This window comes from Vidua macroura, chromosome Z, assembly GCF_024509145.1.
Source record: "Vidua macroura isolate BioBank_ID:100142 chromosome Z, ASM2450914v1, whole genome shotgun sequence".
In the NCBI taxonomy this organism is placed as follows: domain Eukaryota; kingdom Metazoa; phylum Chordata; class Aves; order Passeriformes; family Viduidae; genus Vidua; species Vidua macroura.
The window spans coordinates 58,817,686-58,842,316 of NC_071611.1; the positions used below are offsets into that span (position 1 = coordinate 58,817,686).

The window sequence follows — 24,631 nt, forward strand, 5'->3', positions numbered from 1 at the left end:
GTGCATTGAACGAAGTGACTCCACCATTGAGCGCTGCTGTGCCGGACATGCTGGAACTCCAGTACGAGCTGGAGTCCAAGGCAGCACAGTGGTATGCCACTATTGACATTGCTAATGTGTTTTTCTCCACTCCTCTGGCCGCAGAATGCAGGCCTCAGTTTGCCTTTATGTGGAGGGGAGTGCAGTATACCTGGAACCGACTGCCCCAGGGGTGGAAGCACAGCCCCACCATCTGCCATGGACTGATCCAGGCTGCACTAGAAAAGGGAGAGGCTCAAGAACATCTACAGTATATTGATGATATTATTGTGTGGGGGAACACAGCAGCAGAAGTGTTTGAGAAAGAAGAGAAAATCATCCGAATCCTCCTGGAAGCTGGTTTTGCCGTCAAGAAGAGTAAAGTTAAGGAACCTGATTGAGAGATCCAGTTCTTGGGAGTGAAGTGGCAAGATGGATGGTGTCAGATTCCTACGGATGTCATCAATAAGATCACAGCTATGTCCCCACCAACCAACAAGAAGGAAACACAAGCTTTCTTAAGCGCCATAGGCTTTTGGAGAATGCAAATTCCTGAGTACAGTCAGATCATGAGCCCTCTTTACCTGGTCACCCGCAAGAAGAATGATTTCCATTGGGGCCCTGAGCAGCAACAAGCTTTTGCCCAGATTAAGCAGGAAATTGCTCATGCAGTAGCCCTTGGCCTAGCCCAGGACAGGACCAGATGTGAAAAACATGCTCTACTCTGCAGCTGGGAGTTGTGGTCTGTCCTGGAGCCTTTGGCAGAAGGTGCCTGATGAGACTAGAGGCTGACCGCTAGGATTTTGGAGTCGGAGCTACAGAGGATCTGAAGCCAACTACATCCCAACAGAGAAGGAAATCTTGGCCGCCTATGAAGGAGTCCAAGCCGCCTCAGAGGTCATTGGTACAGAATCACAACTCCTCCTGGCACCCCGACTACCAGTGCTGGGGTGGATGTTCAGAGGAAAGGTTCTCTCCATGGAGCAAATGGATTGCTCTCATCACGCAGCATGCCCGTATTGGTAAACTGAATTGCCCTGGGATTTTGGAAGTAATTACAAATTGGCCCGAAGGTGAAAGTTTTGGTGTCACAGATGAAGAACAAGAACCAGTGACACGGGCTGAAGAAGCTCCACCCTACAACCAATTGCCAGCAGAGGAAACACGCTATGCTCTTTTCACTGACGGTTCCTGTCGTGTCGTAGGAATGAATCGGAAGTGGAAAGCAGCTGTATGGAGCCCCACACGATGGGTTGCAGAGGCCACTGAAGGAGAAGGCGGATCAAGTCAATTTGCTGAACTCAAAGCCGTTCAGCTGGCCCTGGACATTGCTGAAAGGGAGAAGTGGCCAAAGCTCTACCTCTACACTGATTCATGGATGGTAGCCAATGCTCTGTGGGGATGGCTGGAGAGATGGAAAGAGGCTAACTGGCAGTGTAGAGGAAAACCAATTTGGGCTGCTGAAGAATGGAAAGACATTGCTACCCGGGTAGAGAAACTACCTGTGAAGGTTCGCCATGTAGATGCCCATGTCCCCAAGAGTAGAGCTAATGAAGAACAGCAAAACAATCAGCAGGTAGATCAGGCTGCAAAGATAGGGGTGTCAAAGATAGACTTAGATTGGCAACACAAGGGGGAGTTGTTCCTAGCACAATGGGCCCATGATGCCTCAGGCCATCAGGGCAGAGATGCCACCTACAAGTGGGCACAAGACCGAGGGGTGGATCTAACCATGGACAGTATTTCTCAGATTATCCATGACCGTGAGATGTGTGCTGCCATCAAACAGGCCCAGTGGGTGAAGCCCCTATGGTATGGAGGGCGGTAGTCCAAGTACAGGTATGGGGAGGCCTGGCAGATTGACTACATCACGCTGCCCCAAACACGCCAAGGCAAGCGCTATGTGCTCACAATGGTGGAAGCCACCACAGGATGGTTGGAAACCTACCCTGTGCCTCATGCTACAGCCTGTAACACCATCCTGGGCCTTGAAAAGCAGGTCCTTCGGAGGCATAGTACTCCTGAGAGGATTGAGGCAGACAATGGGACTCATTTCAAGAACAGCCTTATCAACACCTGGGCTAGGGAACATGGCATTGAGTGGGTGTACCATATCCCCTACCATGCACCAGCTGCAGGCAAAGTGGAGAGGTACAATGGACTGTTAAAAACCACCTTGAAAGCATTGGGTGGGGATCTTTCAAAAACTGGGAGCAGCATTTGGCAAAGGCCACCTGGTTAGTTAACACCCGAGGTTCCACCAACCAAGCAGGTCCTGCCCAGTCTGAGTCCCTGAATATAGTAGACGGAGATAAAGTCCCAGTGGCACATATCAGAGGTTTGTTAGGGAGGACAGTGTGGATCAATTCTGCCTCGAGTACAGACAAACCGATTCGTGGGATTGTCTTTGCTCAGGGACCAGGTTGTACATGGTGGATAATGCAGAAAGATGGAACAACACGATGTATACCTCAGGGAGATCTGATTGTGGGGTGAGACTCATATGCAAATATCACTGTTTGCTGGATGTTACTGCCATTGTTTGTACATTAAACCACGCAGACATGAGACAGAAGGAAACGTGTAAGTGTTGAAGGTTTGAGCAAATGAGATAGAAAGAAATGTGTCTGAGTAAGTAAAAGATGGAAGTTTTTACTTGATGAAGTTTTTACATGTTTGGCAGTATGCTGACAATTTGGAGATAAAGGTTGGAATGTCCTAGGGTGATGTTATGGTGCTTTTATCCCCAGTCGTGTGTTCTGTTTATGCCTGATATTATGTTCTGTGCCTTCAGGACTGACTCTGAAAAGTGAAGGTTTGTTTTGTCTTGTTATCAGCTGGCTCACCTCCCCCACCATGGTCTGTGTCTAGGAGAGGCTAGGTTTGCTTGCTGGCTTGCTTGCTTTCACTTTGCTTTTGCTTTTGCTTATTAGTTAGTTTAGCTAGGCAGTCCAATTTTTAACCTGGACTGTTTTTTTTCCTTTCCCTTTCCTGCATACCATTCGAACCTGCTCCGGACTGGGACCTGGGAAACACCAACATGAAGAGCCTGCATTTTGTGACCTGCAGCAGCCATCCCCAGTGCCGGAGACCAATAGCTGGGTGACAACTCCCAGGAGAGACTTTCTGAATTTGTCATCTCTTCAGAGCGGTGAAAGAGTTTTGTCATCTGATGTTGGTGTGTTTTTTTTTTTTTTTTTTTTTTTTTTTTTTTTTTTTTTTTTTTTTTTTTTGTATTGGGGAGTGTTTTGCTTGTTAAATAAAGAGTTTTTTCCCACTTCTCTCTGAGGAAATTCTTCCCGAACCAGGTGGGGCAGGGGCCATGGGGGGTTTGCTTTCTGGGGGCTCCTCCTGGAGGTTTTCTCCCAAATTTGCCCTAAACTAGGACACCCAGGAAGAGGAGGTTTACATGAAACTGCTGAAATATCTGCCATGGGATACGTATACTGAAACTATATTCAACTGGGGGCATTATTTGTGTTATAGATACAATTACTACTTTTAATCAACTCAGGAAAAATAATTTTTTTCATTCAAACTTTGTCAATACTGAACAAACAGCAAATAAATTTTGAAAATACTGTCCTTTCCTAAGATGGTACATAGAATAAAATGAAATATCCTTAACAGAACTTTAATGGAAGCTATCTGCCACTGGAAAAGGTACTGACTTCCAAATGCTGCCAACACTTACACGTAGTTAAGCAGGAATGATGAACATCTGTTACATGACAGTAGTTGCAAAAAGATGACATTTGTTTGTGATTCTTAGTTTGGTCATTTACTGCATCATTTCTCATGACCAGCTCTCTCATTTGGTGGTAATGCAATGAGTGGGACCACAAGATTTAATCTAAACACAAACCCAGCATTTTCCTGATCATCTATCTGATGAATCCTGAGGATATAATATATTTAATACTGGCTCTTTTCCTGTTTGCATTGGTGTGAGCACAGTCTTGCCTTCTAAAAATAAATGCAGCAATATTCTAAAAATGGATATAATTATTAGACCTAAAGAATTGCATCACAGGGTTTAGTTTAAATGTGGCACTGAAAAGGTAACAGAGAAAAGAAAACTCATCGGATTAGATCCCCATGAAATACAGGAACTGAAAGGTCTAACCCCTAATTATTAGACATGATGATCGATATGAAGTTAGATAAAAAGTATTTATGTCTAAAAATAAACCAAGGGATGAAAAAAAAATAAGCAGCCTTTGGTGTCCCAGGTATACCACCAAATTCATGTGGGATACCTGGAAGGGGATTTTTGCTACCAAGCTGGTAAAAAGGACACATTTATGACCTTCTCTACATGTATGATAATTCAGCATTACAGATTTCCAGTTAAATGATTGCAAAGTGATGCCAGAAGCATGTTCTGAAACTGACAGCCCAAAACTAGCTGAAAAAATACTTTTGTGACCATTCTCTGTGTTGAAGAAGTTCCTCTATCCAGAGCCATTTATTGAGCAAACACACACGATCTAATAGGACATAATCTGATCAAAGCTGGATACCTGACTTTAGAGTATGAGAATCATAAACTTGCTTACGGTCTATCTGGTCTGCAAAAACTTCCCCATAGATCATCCAGTAAGGCATGTAAAAAATGTTTTTCGCCAGCTTCCATGAAGGCTCCTCATTGGGGAAGAGAATTGCCTGTCTTGCCACACCAAAGCTCATCAGAACCACCAACATGATGATGACAAAGTACATCATGTCTATCATCTGAATGTAATGACAGGAAAAAGGAGAGAAAAAGAGAGAGAAAGGACAAGAATTAGAGGAATTTATTTGTCCACATTCCTATTATTATGAGCTGCAAAAAAAGAAAAAGTCTGTGAATCTTAGAAACAGAATTTTCAGAAACAAATTTTGGAAAGCTGTTCTTATTTACACATATTTTTTTTTTTTTCAAAGAAGTGAAGTGGTATTATTGTGTACTTGGTTTTAACCAGTGTCACTTCCAAGAACAATTCAAATCTTATTATTAGGCTTGAAAATACAAAGTACCATCTGGTCACACCAGTTGCCTCAACAAGAATATATGGGTTCACTGGAATCAGCAGCCTGGTCTGGGCAAGGGTCATGAGATGATGTTTATAGGCACCAAGTGGCAACTGCACCTAAGCAAAAGGACTGACATGGATAATTTTATTCACTGGTAGTCATTATCTTGGAACAAAGGGAGCTGCAGCTAACATACGGAGGAACGGGTGGCAGAACAGCCTGTTACTGCAACATAAGGGACACCATGGTGGTAACCAGTAAGAAAGGAAAGCTGTGATACTGGCTGGGCTAAAAATCCACTTGGTGGGGGAGTCTGACAAATGCCGTATTAAAAAAAACCCAATCAGATAACAGACAGTGAACTCTGTTCTTCTCCACTGTTGAGGGCCTCATTCGCATATGCCCAAGATTAACTAGTGCTTGCAAACAGTACCCACCCATTCAAAATGTTCCTGAAAAACGTGGGACAGCAATCCTACAAGATGCTGAAAAGATCTGAAGATTAGAAGAAGCACTGTTCTAGAAAATGCCCCTCAATGGGCATCAGGCAGGTACAGCAGAGACTACCCAAGTGAATGTGAAAAAAAATGGGGGCCCTGTAAAGTCCCTGGTAAGATCTCTTTAAAACTTACAGACTTGTCAGGTCTTTAGAATTGTTTCAACTGAGCTATTTTTCACAGTTCTGGACATAACTTTTATTTCTAGCCAAAACTCAAGTTACGAATCCTCTAAACCTTATGAGTTTTATTCCCTCCAGTCTCTACATTTTCTGGCTCAGCTGAATTCAGCCCTCCTTTCAAGAGAGGCATGAGACCAACCTGCACCTCAGCTGGTGGCCTTCTGGCTTCACAGAGCACCTGCTGCAGCCCAAGGGCAGGGCTGCTCATGACAGGAGCTGCTGAAAGAGGTACCTGCTTGCAGCACATGGATCTGGTACTGCTGCAGGGGTTCTTCAATTTTAAAGCAACCTGAGGCCAAAGCAACACTGGGAAAGTATACCAGAGAAAAGAGGGTTACAGGGTAGCAAAGAGAAAAAGATATGCTCGTGTTTTGAGAGAGAGGCTCTAGGAGAAAGGTACCAGCAGTGTAGGGGTCAGATGAGAGAGAATCAGGAAGATGGAAAGAAGGAACCAAGGACAGTGAAAAAAAAAGCAGGGAAAAACAAAAGTCTTGAGGTTCATAAAAAAAGCAGGAAAAAAAGAAAAAAACCTTGGGGACATGAGAGAGGAAAAGAAATGCTTTAAATAATTAAAACCCAGTGAAGTCAACCATCAACATTCCTATTTAACTCAGGGCATTAATCTCTCTCAAAAAAAAAAATTCCTTTATGAAGAAAAATTCCACATCATTGTACTTCAGAAAGCATCATGAAATGGGAAAGTTGAATAATGATATTTAGCTCTCACTACTTTTAGAGAACAAACCTAGAGATGAAACCTGATTCTTTCTTTCTTGTCTGATCAAACTTTGTTTCAGATGGCAATATATAACTTGATATGATGTAATGTAATAACTATTTAAAAATGTCATGCAAACAAATAAACAAAATCAGTATTTTGAGGCAATTTAAGACAATGTCTTAAATGTTTCAAGTGTTTTTGATCAGGAGTGACATGGGTGTGACCTTATGTTGCAAGAAATAAAATTTTTAGTGTTGTTGTCTAATCAAGATGCACATTAGTTTTCTCCTCCTTCAGCTGGGTATCTTCTAAACTCTCAGTAACTTGTCTGAAATATAATGAAATATATGGACAAATTTCCACTGACTTTAAATAGCATTGTATCAGGTCCTTTGGCCTGCGATGTCAAATTACAATTGCTGTTTTAGCAAGGCAATGGCTATTTCAATCATTCTAAAGAACTCATCAGTTACCTGTTTAAAAAAGTGTTAAAACACAATTTTTTGGGGTACAATTTCATAAAGAAGTTGGCTGTATTTAAAATTCCGTATTTGCAGAAATGCTAAAAAAAAAGCAGATATTTCCACACATTAAAGGAACTGATATACCTCTGACTCTCTTGACATTCCACAGTCATTTCATTTCATTTCATTTCATTTCATTTCATTTCATTCCTGAAATTTCCTAAAGGAAATTACATCTATCACTGTGCAGAAATCAGAAAAGCAGAAGCATATTCTGTTACTGAAATCAGTACGTAATAATAAGCTTGGCAATTCAGTTTTCTCCTTGTATCTTCATCTTTGCTTTAACCTATTGCTTTTAAACCACTCAAGCCCATTCCTGCTTCTTGCTTAATTTCCCTTGCATGTTTGTTCAGAGTGGCCAGAGGTAAAACTTACTACACATATTTCGTTGACTGCAGTGTAGAGGCAGGTGAAGAGAAAGCTCCTCAACACTGGAAAAGTAAAAAAAAGCCATCCTTTTCCTTCTGAGTCTAAAACTTACAATATAAGCTCAAGAAAAGGTCTCAGACATTAAATATGGTCTGTTGAGGACCTCAGTAGTTGTGATGTGCTTACTCTGTAGAAATGTATATAACCGACTTGATGTCCTTCATAGTGCTGAACTGAACTTTCAACACCATTTGGAAGACAGAATGCAAGGAGGTAGAGAAACACACAATTTAAACAAAAATACACAAGAAAGCAGCCTGGAGTCAGTAGGTGCAGCTCCTAGGGAGTGCATGAGTTGAACATGACTTACACAAGAGGGTAAACTAGTCAGAAAATAGATGTGAGAGGCTGATCTGTATAACTCAAACCGGTTGTGTATTGCATGTGTGGGCAAAGGGGATGTGTCAGAGTGGCTGAAAATGCAAGGAAAATTAGACAAAAGATGAAAACCAAGCAAGAGGAAGGCACAAAATACAGAATACACCTCCTTTAACAGCTGCTCAGAGCTTCAGAACAATTTGGCTGCTAAATTTAACACCCTCTAATGTAGATACTGAGCGCACAGAGGCTAGAGATCTTCCTGCATTTGTTTTCCACAGAAAGTGGAGTGAGGTTTGATTTGTTGTACACATGTGAAAGTTACAAAGGAATGAAAATGCTATTAATTTCAATCACTTCCTTTCTGTGTGACCTAGAAGAAAAATGAACCACTCTTTATACTGCTGGTGGAGTTGGGCTCCTATCAGCCACCTGTGACACTGACTACTAGAAGTTTGTTACACATGGCCCCTCTATTATTGAACTGTTACTCACGCTGCCTTTGTCAGCCCCACTGTTCTGAAACTTTAAGTGCATGTAGCTGCAAAAAATAAAGCAGAGTAGAAGTGTAGCTGTTTTTTCAGAAGTTTTATACACTGTGTATTGTGTAAGCTCCAGTGACCACCAGATCCACTGGCAGAAAGAGAGTCCAAATGTGACAGGAAAGAAACCTGCTAAGGCAGTGTTTTGTCTTTGATTGGTATTCCTTTCTCTGGTCTGCTGTCTTTTTACAATAACCTCCAACAAGAACTGTTGAGTATTTTTACTCTGGAGCTCTGCAAAACCTCATGTCAACCTCTTGTAGGCTTTCTTGAAGGAAGGATACTTCAAAATCCATTTTCCAAGACGTAACAACTCAACTATCACTTTCATGTTTTCCCTCAATCTCCCTCCCTGGCTTTTTTTCCACTAAGCTCTTCTTTCTTTGTCAAACCCAGCACTGGGGGCTTGCAGTAGAAAGCTGGTAAATTGAGGGGATAAGACAATGGTTCCCTGTTGGGCAGGGCATGTAACTGGATGTATATTTTGCATTTCAGTTTTATATCTGCTCACTGAGCCTGTTGTGACTTATGTAATATCAAGGAGATATTGTAGTCCATGCACTCATACATGTCCCCTTTTCTTATGATGGTGAGGATGGATGAAGCTTTTCTTTAAGGACCATTGTAAGATAAATACAACAGACAGCCTGGTTGGACTTGCTGATTATTGTCACATACCAAACAGACAGCAGTATTTCATCTAGAGGAGTTAATATTCAGTTTACTCTTTTTACTTAAAGTGAGCTTCAAGGGGCTTTAATCTACTTAGAAAATCCCAAATCTTAAATATCAAAATGCATGAAACAGACATGATTTACACAAGAAAAGCTGTATACTGTATGTGAAACATAAACATGTGTATCAGCTACATGTGCAGGTATCCAAATATCAGGGATATGTGCATCTGTAAATCTAGCCATTTTCTTTAACTGAAACGAGCAAAATGCTGCTTAATTGCAAGACTTCAATTGAAATATGAAAATTAAAAATTGAAAAGTCAAAAGTCAAGCATGTGGAAGCAAATGCCTCTTGATTCTTTGTGCATACATTTACTAATACACAAGCTGTTAATTGCTATGGTGTGTACAATTGATGTGGCCAGGGCACAGAGTCTGCATTTATGCAAATAGATTTCTCATGTCACAAGGACACACCTAAACTTCAATGATGGAAGAGCATGTGGATGTGGATCAAACTGTAGAAGGGTCAGTCTTAACTGTAACCATTATAGTTTTGAACACACCATGACTATTACAACACATTGAGAGTCTCAAGGTACTACACACTGAACAATGTTTTCTTTACCTTAACAAACCACCTTCCTTTATAATCAGCAAATCTCCTTTGCACTTTCTGCAAATAAGGCACAGGGGGGTGTAGGGTGGCTCTGCTGTTGAAGAGTAATGTCAGAGAAAGAAAAATGATACATCATCTAACAGAACAGGAAAAATCTAATCCTCAATTCTGGAGGTTTTGATTCAAATTTTTTTAGAAAATTTTAGAAAATTTGATTTCTAGCCTACATGAAAACACTATTATAAAAAACATACAGGTAGACCTGCAGCAATGCCATTGGCTAAGGACACTGAGCCAAGAACACGCTGCCAAACAGAAGAGGTTCACCAACTGCTCTTACCATTTTCCCAATCATCATGACGTAGGGCCCCAGGTACTTGTTCACACCAAAGATGTCCAGCAGCCGGATGTACCAGTAGATGATGTTGACGCAGTAGATGACACGTCCATCGCTCCGGAGAGGCAGGTCTTGCAGACGGAGAATCATTCCAACAGAGAACAGGAGAATAGCTATGAGGTCGGTAACATTCCAATACTCCTGGAGCCAAACTTTGACTTTTTGCAGCAGTTTCCCAGGCTCTGACATGAGGATCTGAAGGAGAGAGGAAATCCAGAGGAGAGAAGCTGAGCTGTTTTAATATAAAGGTGAAGAAATCTGTAGTAAGCAGATAGATACATGCCACACAGGCCAAAAGCAAAGGTGATAGATGCTTACCATCCAAATATCTCAGGTACTCTCTGTTATTTTTTCCCCTGAAATCTTCAACCATTCTTAACTTGTATCTATGTGCAAGATACTTTAAAGGACAAAGTGGACAAAGGACTCAGTCTAAAATCCTCACCAAATGAGTAGAAATATGTGTATATATTTCTGTTTTTCAAATGTATTAACTGTACTTAAGGTCTTGGAACAGAGGGTAAAATGCAGAAAGATTTTTTTAATCAGAAAATTCACATTTAAAAAACTATAGATTTACAGGAAGTTACATTAAAATGTGTATCAAATGACCAAGAAATAATTAATAACCATAAAGCTCTGCATCAGAAATTTAATACAGAGAGATACTAGATACTACTTGGGCCTGTTTTTGGAAATTAAGTTCTACAGCCAAGAATAAATATCACAAAAAGAAATAATATTACCTTATGAATTTATTGTCATTCTCCTTGCAAGATCATTTGTGTAACTTGATTGTTTTCCCAAACTACTCTTAAAACTATTATTCAAGTGATTTCCATGAATGCCCTACCTTTTAACAAGTTAACAAGCTGTTACCAGTTAACAGCTTGGTTAAGCTGTTGGTTAAGCTACCAGTTAACAAGCTGTTACCTGTTAAGCTACCAATTAACAGCTTGTTTAAACTACCAGTTAACAAGCTGTTGGTTTTAATTTTCTATATTTAACCCAAGAACATTTGTGCAAACTCATACAGCTCCTCAAAGAAGATGAATGTCATTCTTATAATTTGTTTTTTGAATGAATTTTAGGCTCATCTGTGAACAATTCCAACATCTGCTTAGAAATAAATTGTGACAAATGTTCTTGGTAAACTTTTGTGAAAACATCAGTTTGGGGTGAATGATTAGAGAAAAACCAGCTCACACAACTCCTGAGTGCAGCCTCCCACCTGCTGAGCCAGCAGTGCCTTGGCTCCATCAGCATTGCAGAGTCCTTGTGTGGCTACTGCCACTGCTTTCCTCTCTCTTCTGCTTAATGACGTGTACTCGTGGGCCACTCAAGTAGTGTCTTTTCCTCTGTTCTTTTTATTTATAACGTAGAATTTACCATACAGTGTATGGTAAAATCACTTTGAAACCCAAGTGTTGTAAGCCCATTTTTCAGTCTAGTCCTCCAAAGCACTGGCTACGGAATGTACAAACATAACTGGTAACAGATTAGCCCAGGGGTACAAATGTGCTATTTCAGCTCAGGTCAATGGCACTCGCATTCACTTAATTGGGCCTCTGGTGTCACTGTGGAATAAATGTACCTTTGACTAAGTGAAAGAGGACAGCATTAGGTGTCAGGGGCAGGGTTAACAGAGCCACTTCACTCACTTTATAGACTGAATGCTACTTTAAATACTCTGTCTCTGCTCTGTGTGTCTGCTTTTGCATCCTTAGGGAGACACACACTATTGGTTGACATATCAAGCATAACACAAATTTTCAAGAGTCATATTTTAAGGAATTTAGCTGACCTTTAAGACTTATCAGAGATCACCTGATACTTGTGAATGTATTATTAAATGAGCATCACACTGAAATTTGAACACAGAAATTTTGTGGGAGAAGAAGAATGAAAGAGAGAACGAGAGAGAGAAACAGGGAGAGAAGGAAATAGAGAGAGAGAGAGAGAGAGAGAGAGAAAGAAAGAAAGAAAGAAAGAAAGAAAGAAAGAAAGAAAGAAAGAAAGAAAGAAAGAAAGAAAGAAAGAAAGAAAGAAAGAAAGAAAGAAAGAAAGAAAGAAAGGAGAGAGAGAGAAGAAGAAGAAGAAGAAGAAGAAGAAGAAGAAGAAGAAGAAGAAGAAGAAGAAGAAGAAGAAGAAGAAGAAACTACTTTAATTTTAAAATTAAAGGAGCTAGATTTTTTTCCTGCTTTTTTTTTTAACAATCCATCTGCCTTTCTGAAAAAAAGAGATAATTTTATGATAAGCTCATTCATAAAAATGTACCCTGAGAAAAATAATTAAAAAAAATAAAATGAAAAAATCCCTCAAAATCCATGCCTATTCCTTTTTTATTATTTCTTCATTGGGGAGACTTTACCTCTCTCATCTTCTCTATTCCTAGAGTAAAAATGTATGAGATGACAATCCACTCCTGAATAGATGGCCAGCGATCCATCTTCACCAACACAATGTAGTTGAACAGCATCAAGTAGCCTATGTATGCCAGCTGTAAAGAAAAAATAAGTTAGTATCAATTGTCACTATCTATACAACTGAGCTAGTCTCTTGGATATGGGTTGATATTCCTGATTCTACTGTAACCAGGATTTCACAGACAAAAGAATAATAAGATTGTCCTGGGTTGTCTGAGAAAGCTCACATTAAGTCACATACTGTATGGAATCTGCAAAATACATGCATGTATGTCCAGCTATATCTCCTCAAAAAGACTTTCTTGATGCAGTTCCCTTGGACCATCCCGCAGAGATGGCAATCCTAATACCACTGTGTCAACTACCCAATTAAGTAAAATATGTGAAGATTTCTCCCTCATCTGCTTCTAAGAGCCTTTAGCTCTCTAACACCCCTTCTTTGTGTTTTTTCCCCCTATTCATGTGATCTGGGCTGAGTCTGGCATTCTGAATCCAGATTTTAGGCAATATTAGAGGTCTTCTTACCCAGTGTAGTACTGACCTAACCTATAGAATGCTTCCCCCCCAAAACACTGCTACTCCTATTCACACTGCTGCAGCAAGGAGCTGGGCATAGCCATGCATTCATTTGCCTTTTATTTTTTGCAAATTTTTAAGTGGGAATGTTTTTCTTTTCCTTCCTAATACATTCACCTTCCAGACTAATTTTTGATCCAGACGAAAGTTTTTAGTTTCTTTTTCTTTGTATTTCTGCATGCTGAATGTAATTAAACAGTGTGTCAAAAAAAGACACGTCAGGCAAATTGATTTATCAAGCTCATAAAGTTCAGAGAAACCTGAGTGTCATTCTGGAGCATGGGCTGTAGCAAGGATTCCACTCTGGTTCGCGGAAGCAAGAGTCCAACCACCTGTCTACTTTTCCTTTCTAACAGTAGCCCTTTAAGAAAATGCATCTTAAGGCTAAATATAAGTTAGAGAAAAGATGACTCAGTTTGTGCATGAACATCTAGTCATTGTGACAGAAAACTGCAATACATACATCTATATTTGAATTCAGTTTTTATCTCTCAACTGTTTGTTACTCACTATTGCGTACATGGGCTCACATGCAAGCTGAAACAGCCAGAGAGCTTTGAGACTTTTGGGTAGGATTATTTCAATGTATTGCACACCACAGAATAGAGTTTATAGCTCTATTGTATTTGTTAGAGAACGTCACTTCTACTCTTTGTAAAAGCCACAGGATTCTGGCTTCTGTTCCAGTTGCTGGAACAAAAGGACACTCAAGAGAATTTGTTCGATTGGCCATAACTATCAGAATAGAGGAACCATACAGTTGAAGCACTACTTCTTGTCTGCATAAAACAGAGGAGGAAATGATCTCATTTGTCTTTCAGTTTGTGAGGGATGATGGATTGCAATGCGCAGGTCTGGAGGCTGCTCTTCCCTTACCACTCTTAAAGGAAATGGAGAGCAGTGTTGATGTAGACCACCATGTAGGGTGACACTGGAGTCAGGAGAACCTCTGTCTGGGCAGGCAGAACACAGGATACACACCTCCCTAGTGGAAATAGAACCTTCTAATATAGAGCAAAAAGCCAGATGATACTGTTTGTTGGGGAAGATGAAATAGCAAAGCCCTATAAATATGATGGCCTGGCAAAAGAGTCAGAAAATATAGGTATTGAGATGAGAACAAGATTTGAAATACCAAACCTTAATTACTGAGCATCTCGAAAACAATAATACAGCCAAGCTGAAAGCAATCCCCCCTTCTGATAGATCCAAAGGTCAAATGGAATGTTCTGTCTCACCCCCCAATGTATGGTTCATCCCGCATCTGTAACCCTCCCCTAAAGTATCAGGTATCTGTAACCCCATTGGCCCAAGTCTTGAAGCCCCCTGATAAGGTGTGGCCAAGGGACCGGACGCTCTCTTGGACCTTCCTCTTGGGATGCTCACCTGGGACTCTGTCTCTCTCTCTCTCTCTCTCTCTCTCCCTCTCTCTCTCTCTCTCTCTCCCTCTCTCCCCCCGCTCTCCCTGGGCCTGCCACGAGTTGCGGCTGGCAACTCCAAGCAGGGCCCTTCACCCCTTCTAATAAACCATATGTTCTAAAGACCTGGCTTCAGAGATCCTTCATCACCACCCATCCAAACCGTCCTGGAGCCCAGCAGTCCCTGCAACTGTTACTTAACACTCCTCTTGGACCTTATTGATTACTAATTATCAGGAAATCTACTTTGATCTGCTTCAGCAGCCTTTGGTGAGCACTTGCAGTCACTATGGCAAAAGAATGAGGACACTGAAGTTACAAAAGTGACAGAAACTGCAACAATCTAACTGTAACTAGGAGTTTTTGCTTCTTTCTGGTTTTCTTTTGAAATGCTGGCTTTTTTTGGTTTCGTTTTGGCAGATTTCTTTATGTCAATTCAAACTTAGTCAAAATTGCAAAATGTTTTAACTTTGACCCAAGAAATTAGCCCTTCAGTGACAGGGTGAATGACAGTCCCCTTCTCACTCCCCACACTTCTAACTTGCTTTCACCTTCTAGGAGGTGACACTGATCCAACATTGTGGTCAAAATTCAGTGTAGCTGTTTGTGCTGGTACTCAAGATTCTTTAAAAGTGCTACTACAGAAGTAGCTGAACCCTGTTTTTTCTTGCTTTTGCCTAGCTTGACAACGAGCTAGGAGCTGCCATTGTAACTGTTGAGGGCTGAAGAAACCAGGAAAGAAGTGCCTACCAAGAAGTTTCAAGAGTGGATTGCACCCGGCCCTTTTATGGATGCAGTCCCATTCCATAGAAAATACTGGAATATGCATTGTGGTAGAGGACACACCTGGAAATTGTACCAATAGGTTAATGTTTCAAGAAGGAGACCACCCTCCTCTTTTCTGATTGATTGCAATAATTAAATGATCATAAATTGAAGTGGTCTCAAAATTCAAAATTTATGGCAAAGCTCTTTTGATGTTTAGAAAGTGACTTTTACTCAGAGTTCAATTCCTCTGCAGCTTTCCTCTTCAGAAGAGTTAGAAACGTGATCTCTTACTTCCCGCTAGTGTCTTAGTCAATGCTAGTAGTAGTGATGCCTAATGATTTTGCTTTTTATGTATTTTTCATATATTTGTAGCTTTTTAGACTACTATGAATAGTTACATAGTTCCTAGTATTTTTGCTACCCTTTCTCTTAGATTTTAGAGCAGTAAGTTAATCTTCTAACACATTCCTGAAATACTGTTTAGCCTTATTCTTAAGAAAAAGAAGTCTGACTTCTTCTTCAGGAGCAGGCTTCTGTTTTCCAATGAGAATCTGAGGAGACACCATATGAAATGGGGCAAAGAAGGCCTAGACTGACTCCAGTGGGGCAGTACCCAGAGAAAGTAACCTAACCAACTACTCTTCTAACTGGACAATATTTGTTAGTTATGCTAATTTGTTAAACTTATAAAAATTGTAGAAATCCAATGCCATGTGAGCACATCACCACCAGGATATTTGGAAGCTTCCAATAAAGTTACTGTCTACTTTTTGTTTTACTGCTTTAACACTGGTGTAAGAGTTTTTTTGATATTAGGACAGTGGGAGTAGTCAACAGTAGGAGAAGATCAACCTCTTCTGTTCAAGCAATCAGTGGGATGAAACATTTGCATCATGGTTTCCAATGCAACAGCCGGAAAACAGAACAGAGTAGTTTACTTTGTAGTAGTTTGACAGAGTAGTTGTCTAGAGAGAAAGGCTAAAGTTGGTGGGGAGTTGTTTGTTGGTTTGTTTCTGTTGGTTTTTTTTTTTTTGTTTGTTTGTTTGGTTTTGGTTTGTTTGGTTTGTTTTGGGATTTTTTTCAGAAAATTTGTCTAGTGTCTGCTGAGCAGACACTAGTTAAATGAGATATTTACTTAAATATCTCATTTAACTCAGTCTTGTGTATTTGAAGAATGAAGGTGAATACAGCTATATAGTAATAAAGATAGGTAATTGCAGAATATTCACATTGTTTTAAGTGGTATACAATAGCCACAGGACCTTTTACATGCATTTTGGACTGTGGAATGTAAAATTTGAACAATTTCTTTTGAAATCCATGAATAATATTTGTGCCTGTGTATTTACAAAATGTGATAGGCTGTGCAATTTTAGTCCTTCTCTGAAGGACTAAAATTTGCTTTGAGTCTTCAGGAGTTCTTAATATACACAGCAGGTCAAGCGTGGCAGCCAGAATCCACCTTAACTTGCTCTCCAGGTTCAGCGTATCCAAGATCCAGTTTTAATAAATGACCTTGATTGAGACCAGCCTCAGGACATAAAAATGTAGGAACAAGCTTAAATGGAAATCCAATATTGATTTCTCTCTCCCATTTAAAAATTGAACTAACAGGGAAAGCCAGGATGCTTCTTTCCATTTGCAGTGTAAAGACTTTTCTGTTTGTGCATAATACACACTGCAATTGATAATGAGACTAGGCTGCTGATGAGTAGTTTCTGGACTTGTGGGCTTGATTAATGTTCAGTGACCTCTGAGTTGAGCAGTAAATTACTCCAAGATGTTAAACTCTGCTAATCTACAGCGTCTACCACAGTTAAGACTCGATTGATGTGAGTTGTTCCCAACATCTGCAAGACAATTTTTCTTATAAGAAGTCACTTGCAGAGGGATCCATTCTTTGTGATTTGCTGTGCTTTCAGCAGAATGATGGAAAATATGACCGAGAAAAACCACCTGAAACCATCTAGATAATTCTATTGGGCTGAGGCGGGATTAATTCCAGTGTATCATAATGCACATATGTCTTGATAAGATTGTTTAGAAATCACTAATAATGGAAAATCTAGCATGTCCTCACACAGTTCATGACAGTACTTCTTGAAGCAGTTAGAAACTGTTTCCTAACTTACCTAGAAGTATCTGGGTGTTATTTTTCATCCTATTCAGCAAGGATTTTGAGGTACTTACACATATTAGAAAACTGTTACATTCCTTCTGCAGACCTTTTTTTTTAACAGAGAAAACGTTCTCGCTTCCTTAATCTCTCCCCTTTAGTTAAGCTTTACAAACTTCTTGAAACATTCTTCTTTTCTGGGGTCTTTCAAACCAGTCCACACTTGTCACACGATGCAGAAGCTGAACTGGGATGGAATATTCCAGCTAAGAAGACTGAAAGGATTATTTTCTGTGATCTTTTTAGTCTTATCCTTCTAGTGTAATTTGCAAAATAACTAATAATAACTAAAATAATAACCAGTCTCTACTCCATCATCAAATTTTTGAATAAAAATATCAGGTAGCACCTGATACAGAAGAGAATTTTAATCCCTGCTTCCAGCTTGAAAATGAATAATTAATATCTATTCTGGAGGACTAATAGTCAAAAAGCTTTTTATCCACATAGTAACTTTAATATAACTTTATTAATTTAGCTGTGAGAAAACCCTGTGAAGTTTTTGGTACTGTTTTACCGTATTTGAAATACATGACATCATTTTTTTCTACTCTTTCTGGAATAGAATACATTTCTTTCTAACACAGGGAATATACTGACTTTACCTAATTTGTCCCTGAAAAATGTACATTGGCTGTCAATCATGTCTTTGATATCTTGTGGATACTTACATGGACATTTTTTCTGAGAGGCACTTCACAGAGTGGTCAAAACAGAAAAAAAAAATGTTCCAAGGAAAGAAGTGGTCCACCTCTTTTTTTCATCAATTATTAGATAATTCATATTCTGACTCAGACCAACCTGTCACTGGGCTTACTATTGGAAGCAATCCTATTTTGAATTTTCTTATAGGGAATTCCTTGGGAGCACTACAGCAAACTGTCCCTTACCATTTTATTTAAAGAAAAACATACACAATCATTCAAATTTTAGCCATCAACTTCCTGAACAAAATGGTAATCTTTAAAACTAATGGAAAGGTTTGCAATGCTAGCAGGCTTCCACCAAATATTTTTATTAAACTATTTATGTGTAAGCCCTCCAATACATATAAATGTATCATCAATGAAACACAAAAGATGACCGTAGTCCAATTTCGGTATTTGTACAAACATTATTAATATAACAGGAAAGATTTCTTACAGTATAAAACCAAAACTTCACGATAGGAGCATTGTAGAACTCGTAAATCTTTCTTCCAATAGGGATCATTCTGTGCCTGCTCTGAACTTCCTCATCATCTTTCTTTCTTGAGGACTCTCCATTCCCCCGTCCGAGCATTGCCTACAAGAAATGATATATTTATGTTTCTTTCTTGTGAAAGAAAAATTACACAATTTTTTGAAATATCAATAGGAAACTGTTCTTGATCTCTAGATAAAACCACAGCTAGGCATAAAATGCTTTGCTTTAAAATTATCTTTTTGCAGGAAGGCTTCTGTTTGATACTTTGAAAATGGAAAGCTATAGCTTTAGCCTCAACCCTTAGCTTGAGAGGGTAATTCCTGACAAAAAATAAGTGTGGAGAATATTTTTCCTTTTTGCTGTATGGACAGAAAGACTTTTACCTGACAACAGCTTTATGTAGTGTACTTCTATACAGTAAACAGATGCAGACAGAAAACAGGTAAATTTTGATTTTAAACAAAGGGAAATTCATAAAGCTGAGATTGAGGGAGAACAAGGGAAAAAAAGAGTTGATAGTCACTGAACTAGAAGCAAAGAAGACAGTGGCACTTTATAATTTAATCACTGGACCTGTTCCAGGCCATGATCCCACAGTGAAGCTTACATGGATGTAAGAGGACTTACTAGTAGCTCACTATAGCAGAAAGGCCTTGAATTTAAATATTCATGTACATGACAGTAGCTTCTTCCATAGTGAAGTTTCAGACTGCTCATGCATTTCCTTTTCTAGGCTTGATCTCATGGTTACCATTACAATTCAGACCCACTGAGAAGCTACACTGAGCTCAAGAAACACATACATAAGAAGTCCTCAGCTATGAGTGCAAACCTAATAGTCAAAAGAAGGTAATATTTTGTTTGCTTACCCTTAATTTTCATTATCAGCTGCAGATAAATGGAAGGACTAAACTACAATCACTGAAGTTAGTGCTTAAAAGAAGTTCCTTTGTATTTGAAGCATAATGTGACCAATTGAATGTTCATTCTGAAGCAATTATTTAGTGAACAGTAGACTAAGACTGGATTTTAGCTCATTGTGCCCTTTGCAAGTTCTTACTATTTAGTTTGTGGATACACTGCTGGAATGCAGCACCCTGCATAGGAAATATTTGCAAGAATTGAGACAAATCTAAGTATGCAGGGACTGCATAATGATGCATTTGTTTCAATGCTTCTATAAGGCTTTCTACAAGTAAATGAAGGCATACTTGTGCTTTTGTGTTAACGGAAGCAAACTTTCACCATCCATGAAGATAGCATTATCCTCATCTGCAACTTAAATGGTGGAAAACTAAGGGAACAATTAGGTGCCAGACATATGGTGTTTCTATAAAAAGGTCCTTCTTGTCTCTGTATCGGCGCTCTCCAATTCAACAGGATGTATAGCACATATTTAACTATTTGGCTTCAGGTGAGCTATCAGATCAGTTTCTAGAGCCCTGCAGGTACTGGTGATGCACTTCTCACATAGTTAAAAGTAAGAATCGAAATCTAACCTTTTTCTTCCTTTTTCCAGCCTCATGTGGAGCTATTCATATAGGTCTTTTCCCTGTGAAATAGTAATTTGTAATGATAAATTTTTTCAGTCAGTGTAGATGTTTGTAACATTATTAGGACTGTGCTTGGTCCCATATGGCTCCTTCTCTTTAATTTCATTTATGCAATTAGTTTTTCCTCTAGTATTATTATTTTCCTTGTGGACCCTTATATTCTTGAATCTGACAACATACAGATGTTGCCATGCACATTTTCATTAAAACACAACAAAGATTCAGGACAGAAGTATACTGCACTGAAACTAACCTGCTGGGACTGTCTCAAAAACTAAAGCCGGCTTTGACAGAGTTAACCTATTTCCTTTAGCTTTTATGGCTGAAGATTGTTAATTTAATTTCCATAAATATGGATAAAACATTACCTATAAAAAATTTAAATGCACCTCCTGTTGGCTCTCACAGAGCCCATAAAACACCTTGAAAGTCCATCAAGTCTTTTACAAAAAAGGAAGAAGACAAAGTGGCTATTAAGCAGAGGAGAAGGGATTTTATGGTTATAAGACTTACTGATTATAACCACAGTAGCAGAAGTTACACAACCTCCACAGAAGATATCATTACCTGAACTCCACAAAATCAAAGTGATCCTTTGATCCATATCATTGATTGGGTTTTTTTTCGAGGAAAAAAAAACTGAATATGATCTGAATGCTTTGGGAACACTATAGCCCAAGAAGGTAGCAATTTGTTTGCTTCTCTCTACTTACTGACACTGTTCAGGGAAAACTACCATCTGGACCTACAGAGTTTTCTCTAGCTTTTCCCAAGGCTTTGTCTCTGCTGTCCCCTGATGCTCAGGAATTTTGCAGGAGAATGAAAATGAATCTTGCCTACTTTAACAAATGAGCAATGACGTGCTTTAGTGAAAGGGATTATTTTACAGAGTTCAAATCCTTCACAATTTTACAAATTTAGAGATTGTGAGACAGACTTAATTCTCAATGAAATTAGTGAGTTGTGGATGTTTATACAATAATGCTCTTCCAATATCTGGATTTATGCTTTAGCTTAAGAATTATGGTTTCCTGTTTGCTACTGTTTTGTCCTTCATATAGATGCTGTAATTTTGTCTTGTTATAATTATTTTTGAATTAATTATATCATATAATACTACTTTCTTCCCTCCCCCGCACTACAGATGGGGAATTTCTCTGAGATGGCTGGGGATTAGGTTTGACCTGATGTTCCCGACTGTTAATTATACCTCAGTATTAACAAATTGAAAAGCTTCCCAATTAGAAATATTCAGAAATAACCTATGCAACTGTGTTAACAGAATAATTGCAGTGCCAAATGTGAACAAATGTTTTCCTTGGAGTGGGATGCAGTAGGGTGGGAACAACTCGACACACTGCTCTGTGTGGGCGGCATCTCTTTCTCTAATAAATGATTTTGTCCATGATTCACCATGAGTCATGCAAGGTAAGCTCAACAGCAGCTCAACCTCATTGTGAAGTACAGTACAACTGCATCATTTTAGCCTGAAGGGGTTGATGTTTTCATAGTTTTTACGTGGAGATTTATTAAACTGCTTTTTGTTGTTATTGTTGGGCCAGACTTTGTTTTATGTGATTGAGGACTGTTTGCTGATAATGAACTATCAGGGGAGAGTTTTGGGTTGTACATTTTTGTATTAATATGTGTTAACAATCCTATACTATATTTATGTGTTTCATAATTAAGTAACAGGAATTTCAGTCTTTCTGCAATGAATACAGGCTCTTCCAATTTCATCCTGAGTGAAATCTACAAGCTATATAGAGACTTACCCCATTTCATAGAGAACTGGTGTGGAAATGATACATAGCTGTGTAGAAACACCTCCCCCAGCATACCCCACTGGATCCTACACTGTGTGTGAAAATGCTGCCCCCATGGTAGTTGTTCTAGGATTACTGTTCTCTGCCCTGAAACACTGGTAGAAAAATGTTTTAAAGTCTTTTCTTTACAGACATGTAAAATTAGATTTTACACGTACTTGGTGGTTACAGTGAGCACCGAAGAACGGGACTAAAGTGCCAGGAGCTCAGAAATCCTGTCTGCTGAGCAGTATAGAGAACACAGACCATGCCAGAGCACATGTGTGGTAGTGGTGGTGGTGGTATGGAGGGTTTCCAAACTCCTTGGAGGAAGAGAGAACCTCTTCTTATGGAGAGGGTCAGCACTTCTGCCTAGATACCACCAGCAGTGTCTCCCAGTTTCATTTTCCAGACGAGCTGAAGGGGTGCCTTGTTACTTGCATGTGGGATGCTGTGAGACTCATCTTCCACTGGGAAGGGTGAGTTGGGCCGGGGGCACTAGGACATGGATATTCAGACTTTTCTGTGTTAAGAACTGTATTTTTAGTGATATGATTAATATTTGGTTATTTCTTGCCATTGAGAAAAGGCTAAGCACAAATACTACAGATTAATTAATATGATCCCAGAGGCCAACAGAACTAGCTTTGCTGCTGCTGAAAAGTTCTCAGACTAACTCATGGAAGTCCAAACTTCCTATTCATTGTGGAAAATCAGAGCAAAATGAACAAAACAACAACAGAAACACCTTTTAAAGGACTTGGATGAGTTATTCTATGTTCTGAAATAAAACCGTTTACTTGGGAGCTCTAATACCCAAACAATGATACACTGAATAGGGTTAAGGATGCTCCTAGTTATGGCTTCCAGAATTAGGGTTATTCTGGGAGGATGTTTCTGACTGACCTGAATTTCTGACTGACCTGAATTTCAGCAATTAAGGCCTTGATTAGGACACTGTACAAATAGAAAATATCCCTGCCTTTAGACTTTAATGCCCTTCTACTGCTCTGTGTTTAACATTCAGGATTAATGACTGTGAACTCCATACAGAAATTTCTTGGTGCTGAGGAGCACTGATGAGAGCAGTATTCAAATGTGTTTTTGTGAGTAGCTCCTATAAGCCTCTTTCTTAGCATCTAGGTGTTAAAGAAATGTGGGCCTATCACTCTCATGTATCTGTTATAAAGTTAAAAGCAGGTGTGAATAACAAGTAATTTACAGTGAATAAACACATCTTCATAGTATATCCATATGTTCAGTTACCCACCAGACACTTTAAGAGGAGCATAAAGGAAATACATACTTGCATGCAGATGTACCCACGTGAAGACTTAACTTCACTGTTGCTGTAGTCTGCTGATCACATTATTCTGTGCAAATGAGGTGTAAAATAGGGAAAAGATCACTGTGGCCCTGTAGCTCTTGCACTCTGCAAAAGTGCAGTACAGAAGAAGAAACTGAGTCCTTGGCCTGTCTTTAGTCATCTGGGCTTAGTGCAAGACACACAGGAAATCAATGAACAGACCTTGCCTAGATGAGACCTCTTTATCTTCATTTTAGCAGAGAGAATATGGGTGTAACATGATGAATACAGACACTTGAGAAGTATTCACAGGGAAAGGTTAGAAGGAAAATCAGGAAGATTATTTCAATTACATATTATTTCCCAGAAAAGGAACATTGAGATAAAAATGATTTTTTTAACATCATTGCTATTTGTTAATCTTTATGCTGAACAAAGCTCAGGTTAGGCGAGTGACTGATCTATTGATTCAAAGTTCAGCAATGGATTTATCATTTATGATATCCTTGCACAATAAATTATTAATCTTACTGAAGTATTTATAAGGTATCCTTGATATACTAAAGGATACCACGGCTAAGGGGAAACTTCACAAAGGGACTTCCCAAAACATCTTTCAGGAATCCCCTGATCAATGGAAAAGAAACCTGACCATTATGCCAGATTATTTGACTAAGGCTGGAACAATAGGAAACTTCGGTCTAAAGTATTTTCTTTTATTTAAAATATGTCCGATGACTTAATGTAATTGCTTGTGGCATCTAACCATACACATGCAAAGATCACTCTGCTACCAATTCATCTCTCCTCACCACTGAATGAAACAGCTGTGTTAGAAGTTCTACAGTATGGTATAGATTATATGCAGAAATACTAAGTGAGCAGTGCTAACCAAAGATATTGTTTCTAAACTTGCTGGACTCCACAGGAAAAAATATTATTTTATAGAAAAGGAAATATTATTTTATAGAAACTTCACTAGAGTGATCACTGAATTTGAAGGAATTAAGGAAAGAGTCAATGACAGAACAGAGCAATAGGACTGTCAGCACATGGAAGGGAGAAGAGGGGGAATATCTAAGGTTCATCTGGTATAGAAGATCCACTGCACACATCACTTATTTGCAACAGGAGTCAGAAGGGAAAAAGGAAACAGTATTGTAGACAAGAAACTAGGATCTGGGATAACTACAGTGAGACGGAAAACACATCTTCCCCAAATTTCTCCCCATTGCCAGGTAAAAGGCAGCTTGCAAAGTGCTTATTTGATTTGAATAGGCACTTCATAAGGGGATCAGAAGCCAAGGGTTAGTAAATTGTAATCAATAGCCAATGAGCAAAGAATGCCCCATTGCTGCTATTCTGGCTTCTGGTTCTTCCCAACAGCCAGGTTCTTGCCTGCAAACGGGTCCTGTAGGTGGGTCTTGTGGGCTGGTCCTTCGGCTTGCCTGCATATTGGGTCCTGTAGGCATTTC

General features: G+C 39.3%; 1 protein-coding gene across 1 annotated transcript in view; it reads right to left on the reverse strand.

Annotated features, from left to right (window-relative positions):
* Positions 1-24,631, reverse strand: part of TRPM3 (transient receptor potential cation channel subfamily M member 3) — a 259,088-nt gene that overhangs the window by 24,598 nt on the left and 209,859 nt on the right. The window contains exons 18-21 of the mRNA XM_054004438.1: positions 18,451-18,591; positions 12,315-12,443; positions 9,887-10,138; positions 4,578-4,752 (exon numbers count right to left, since the gene is read on the reverse strand). Of these exons, the coding sequence (XP_053860413.1) occupies positions 4,578-4,752; positions 9,887-10,138; positions 12,315-12,443; positions 18,451-18,591 (697 nt within the window). The remainder of the gene's footprint in view (positions 1-4,577; positions 4,753-9,886; positions 10,139-12,314; positions 12,444-18,450; positions 18,592-24,631) is intronic.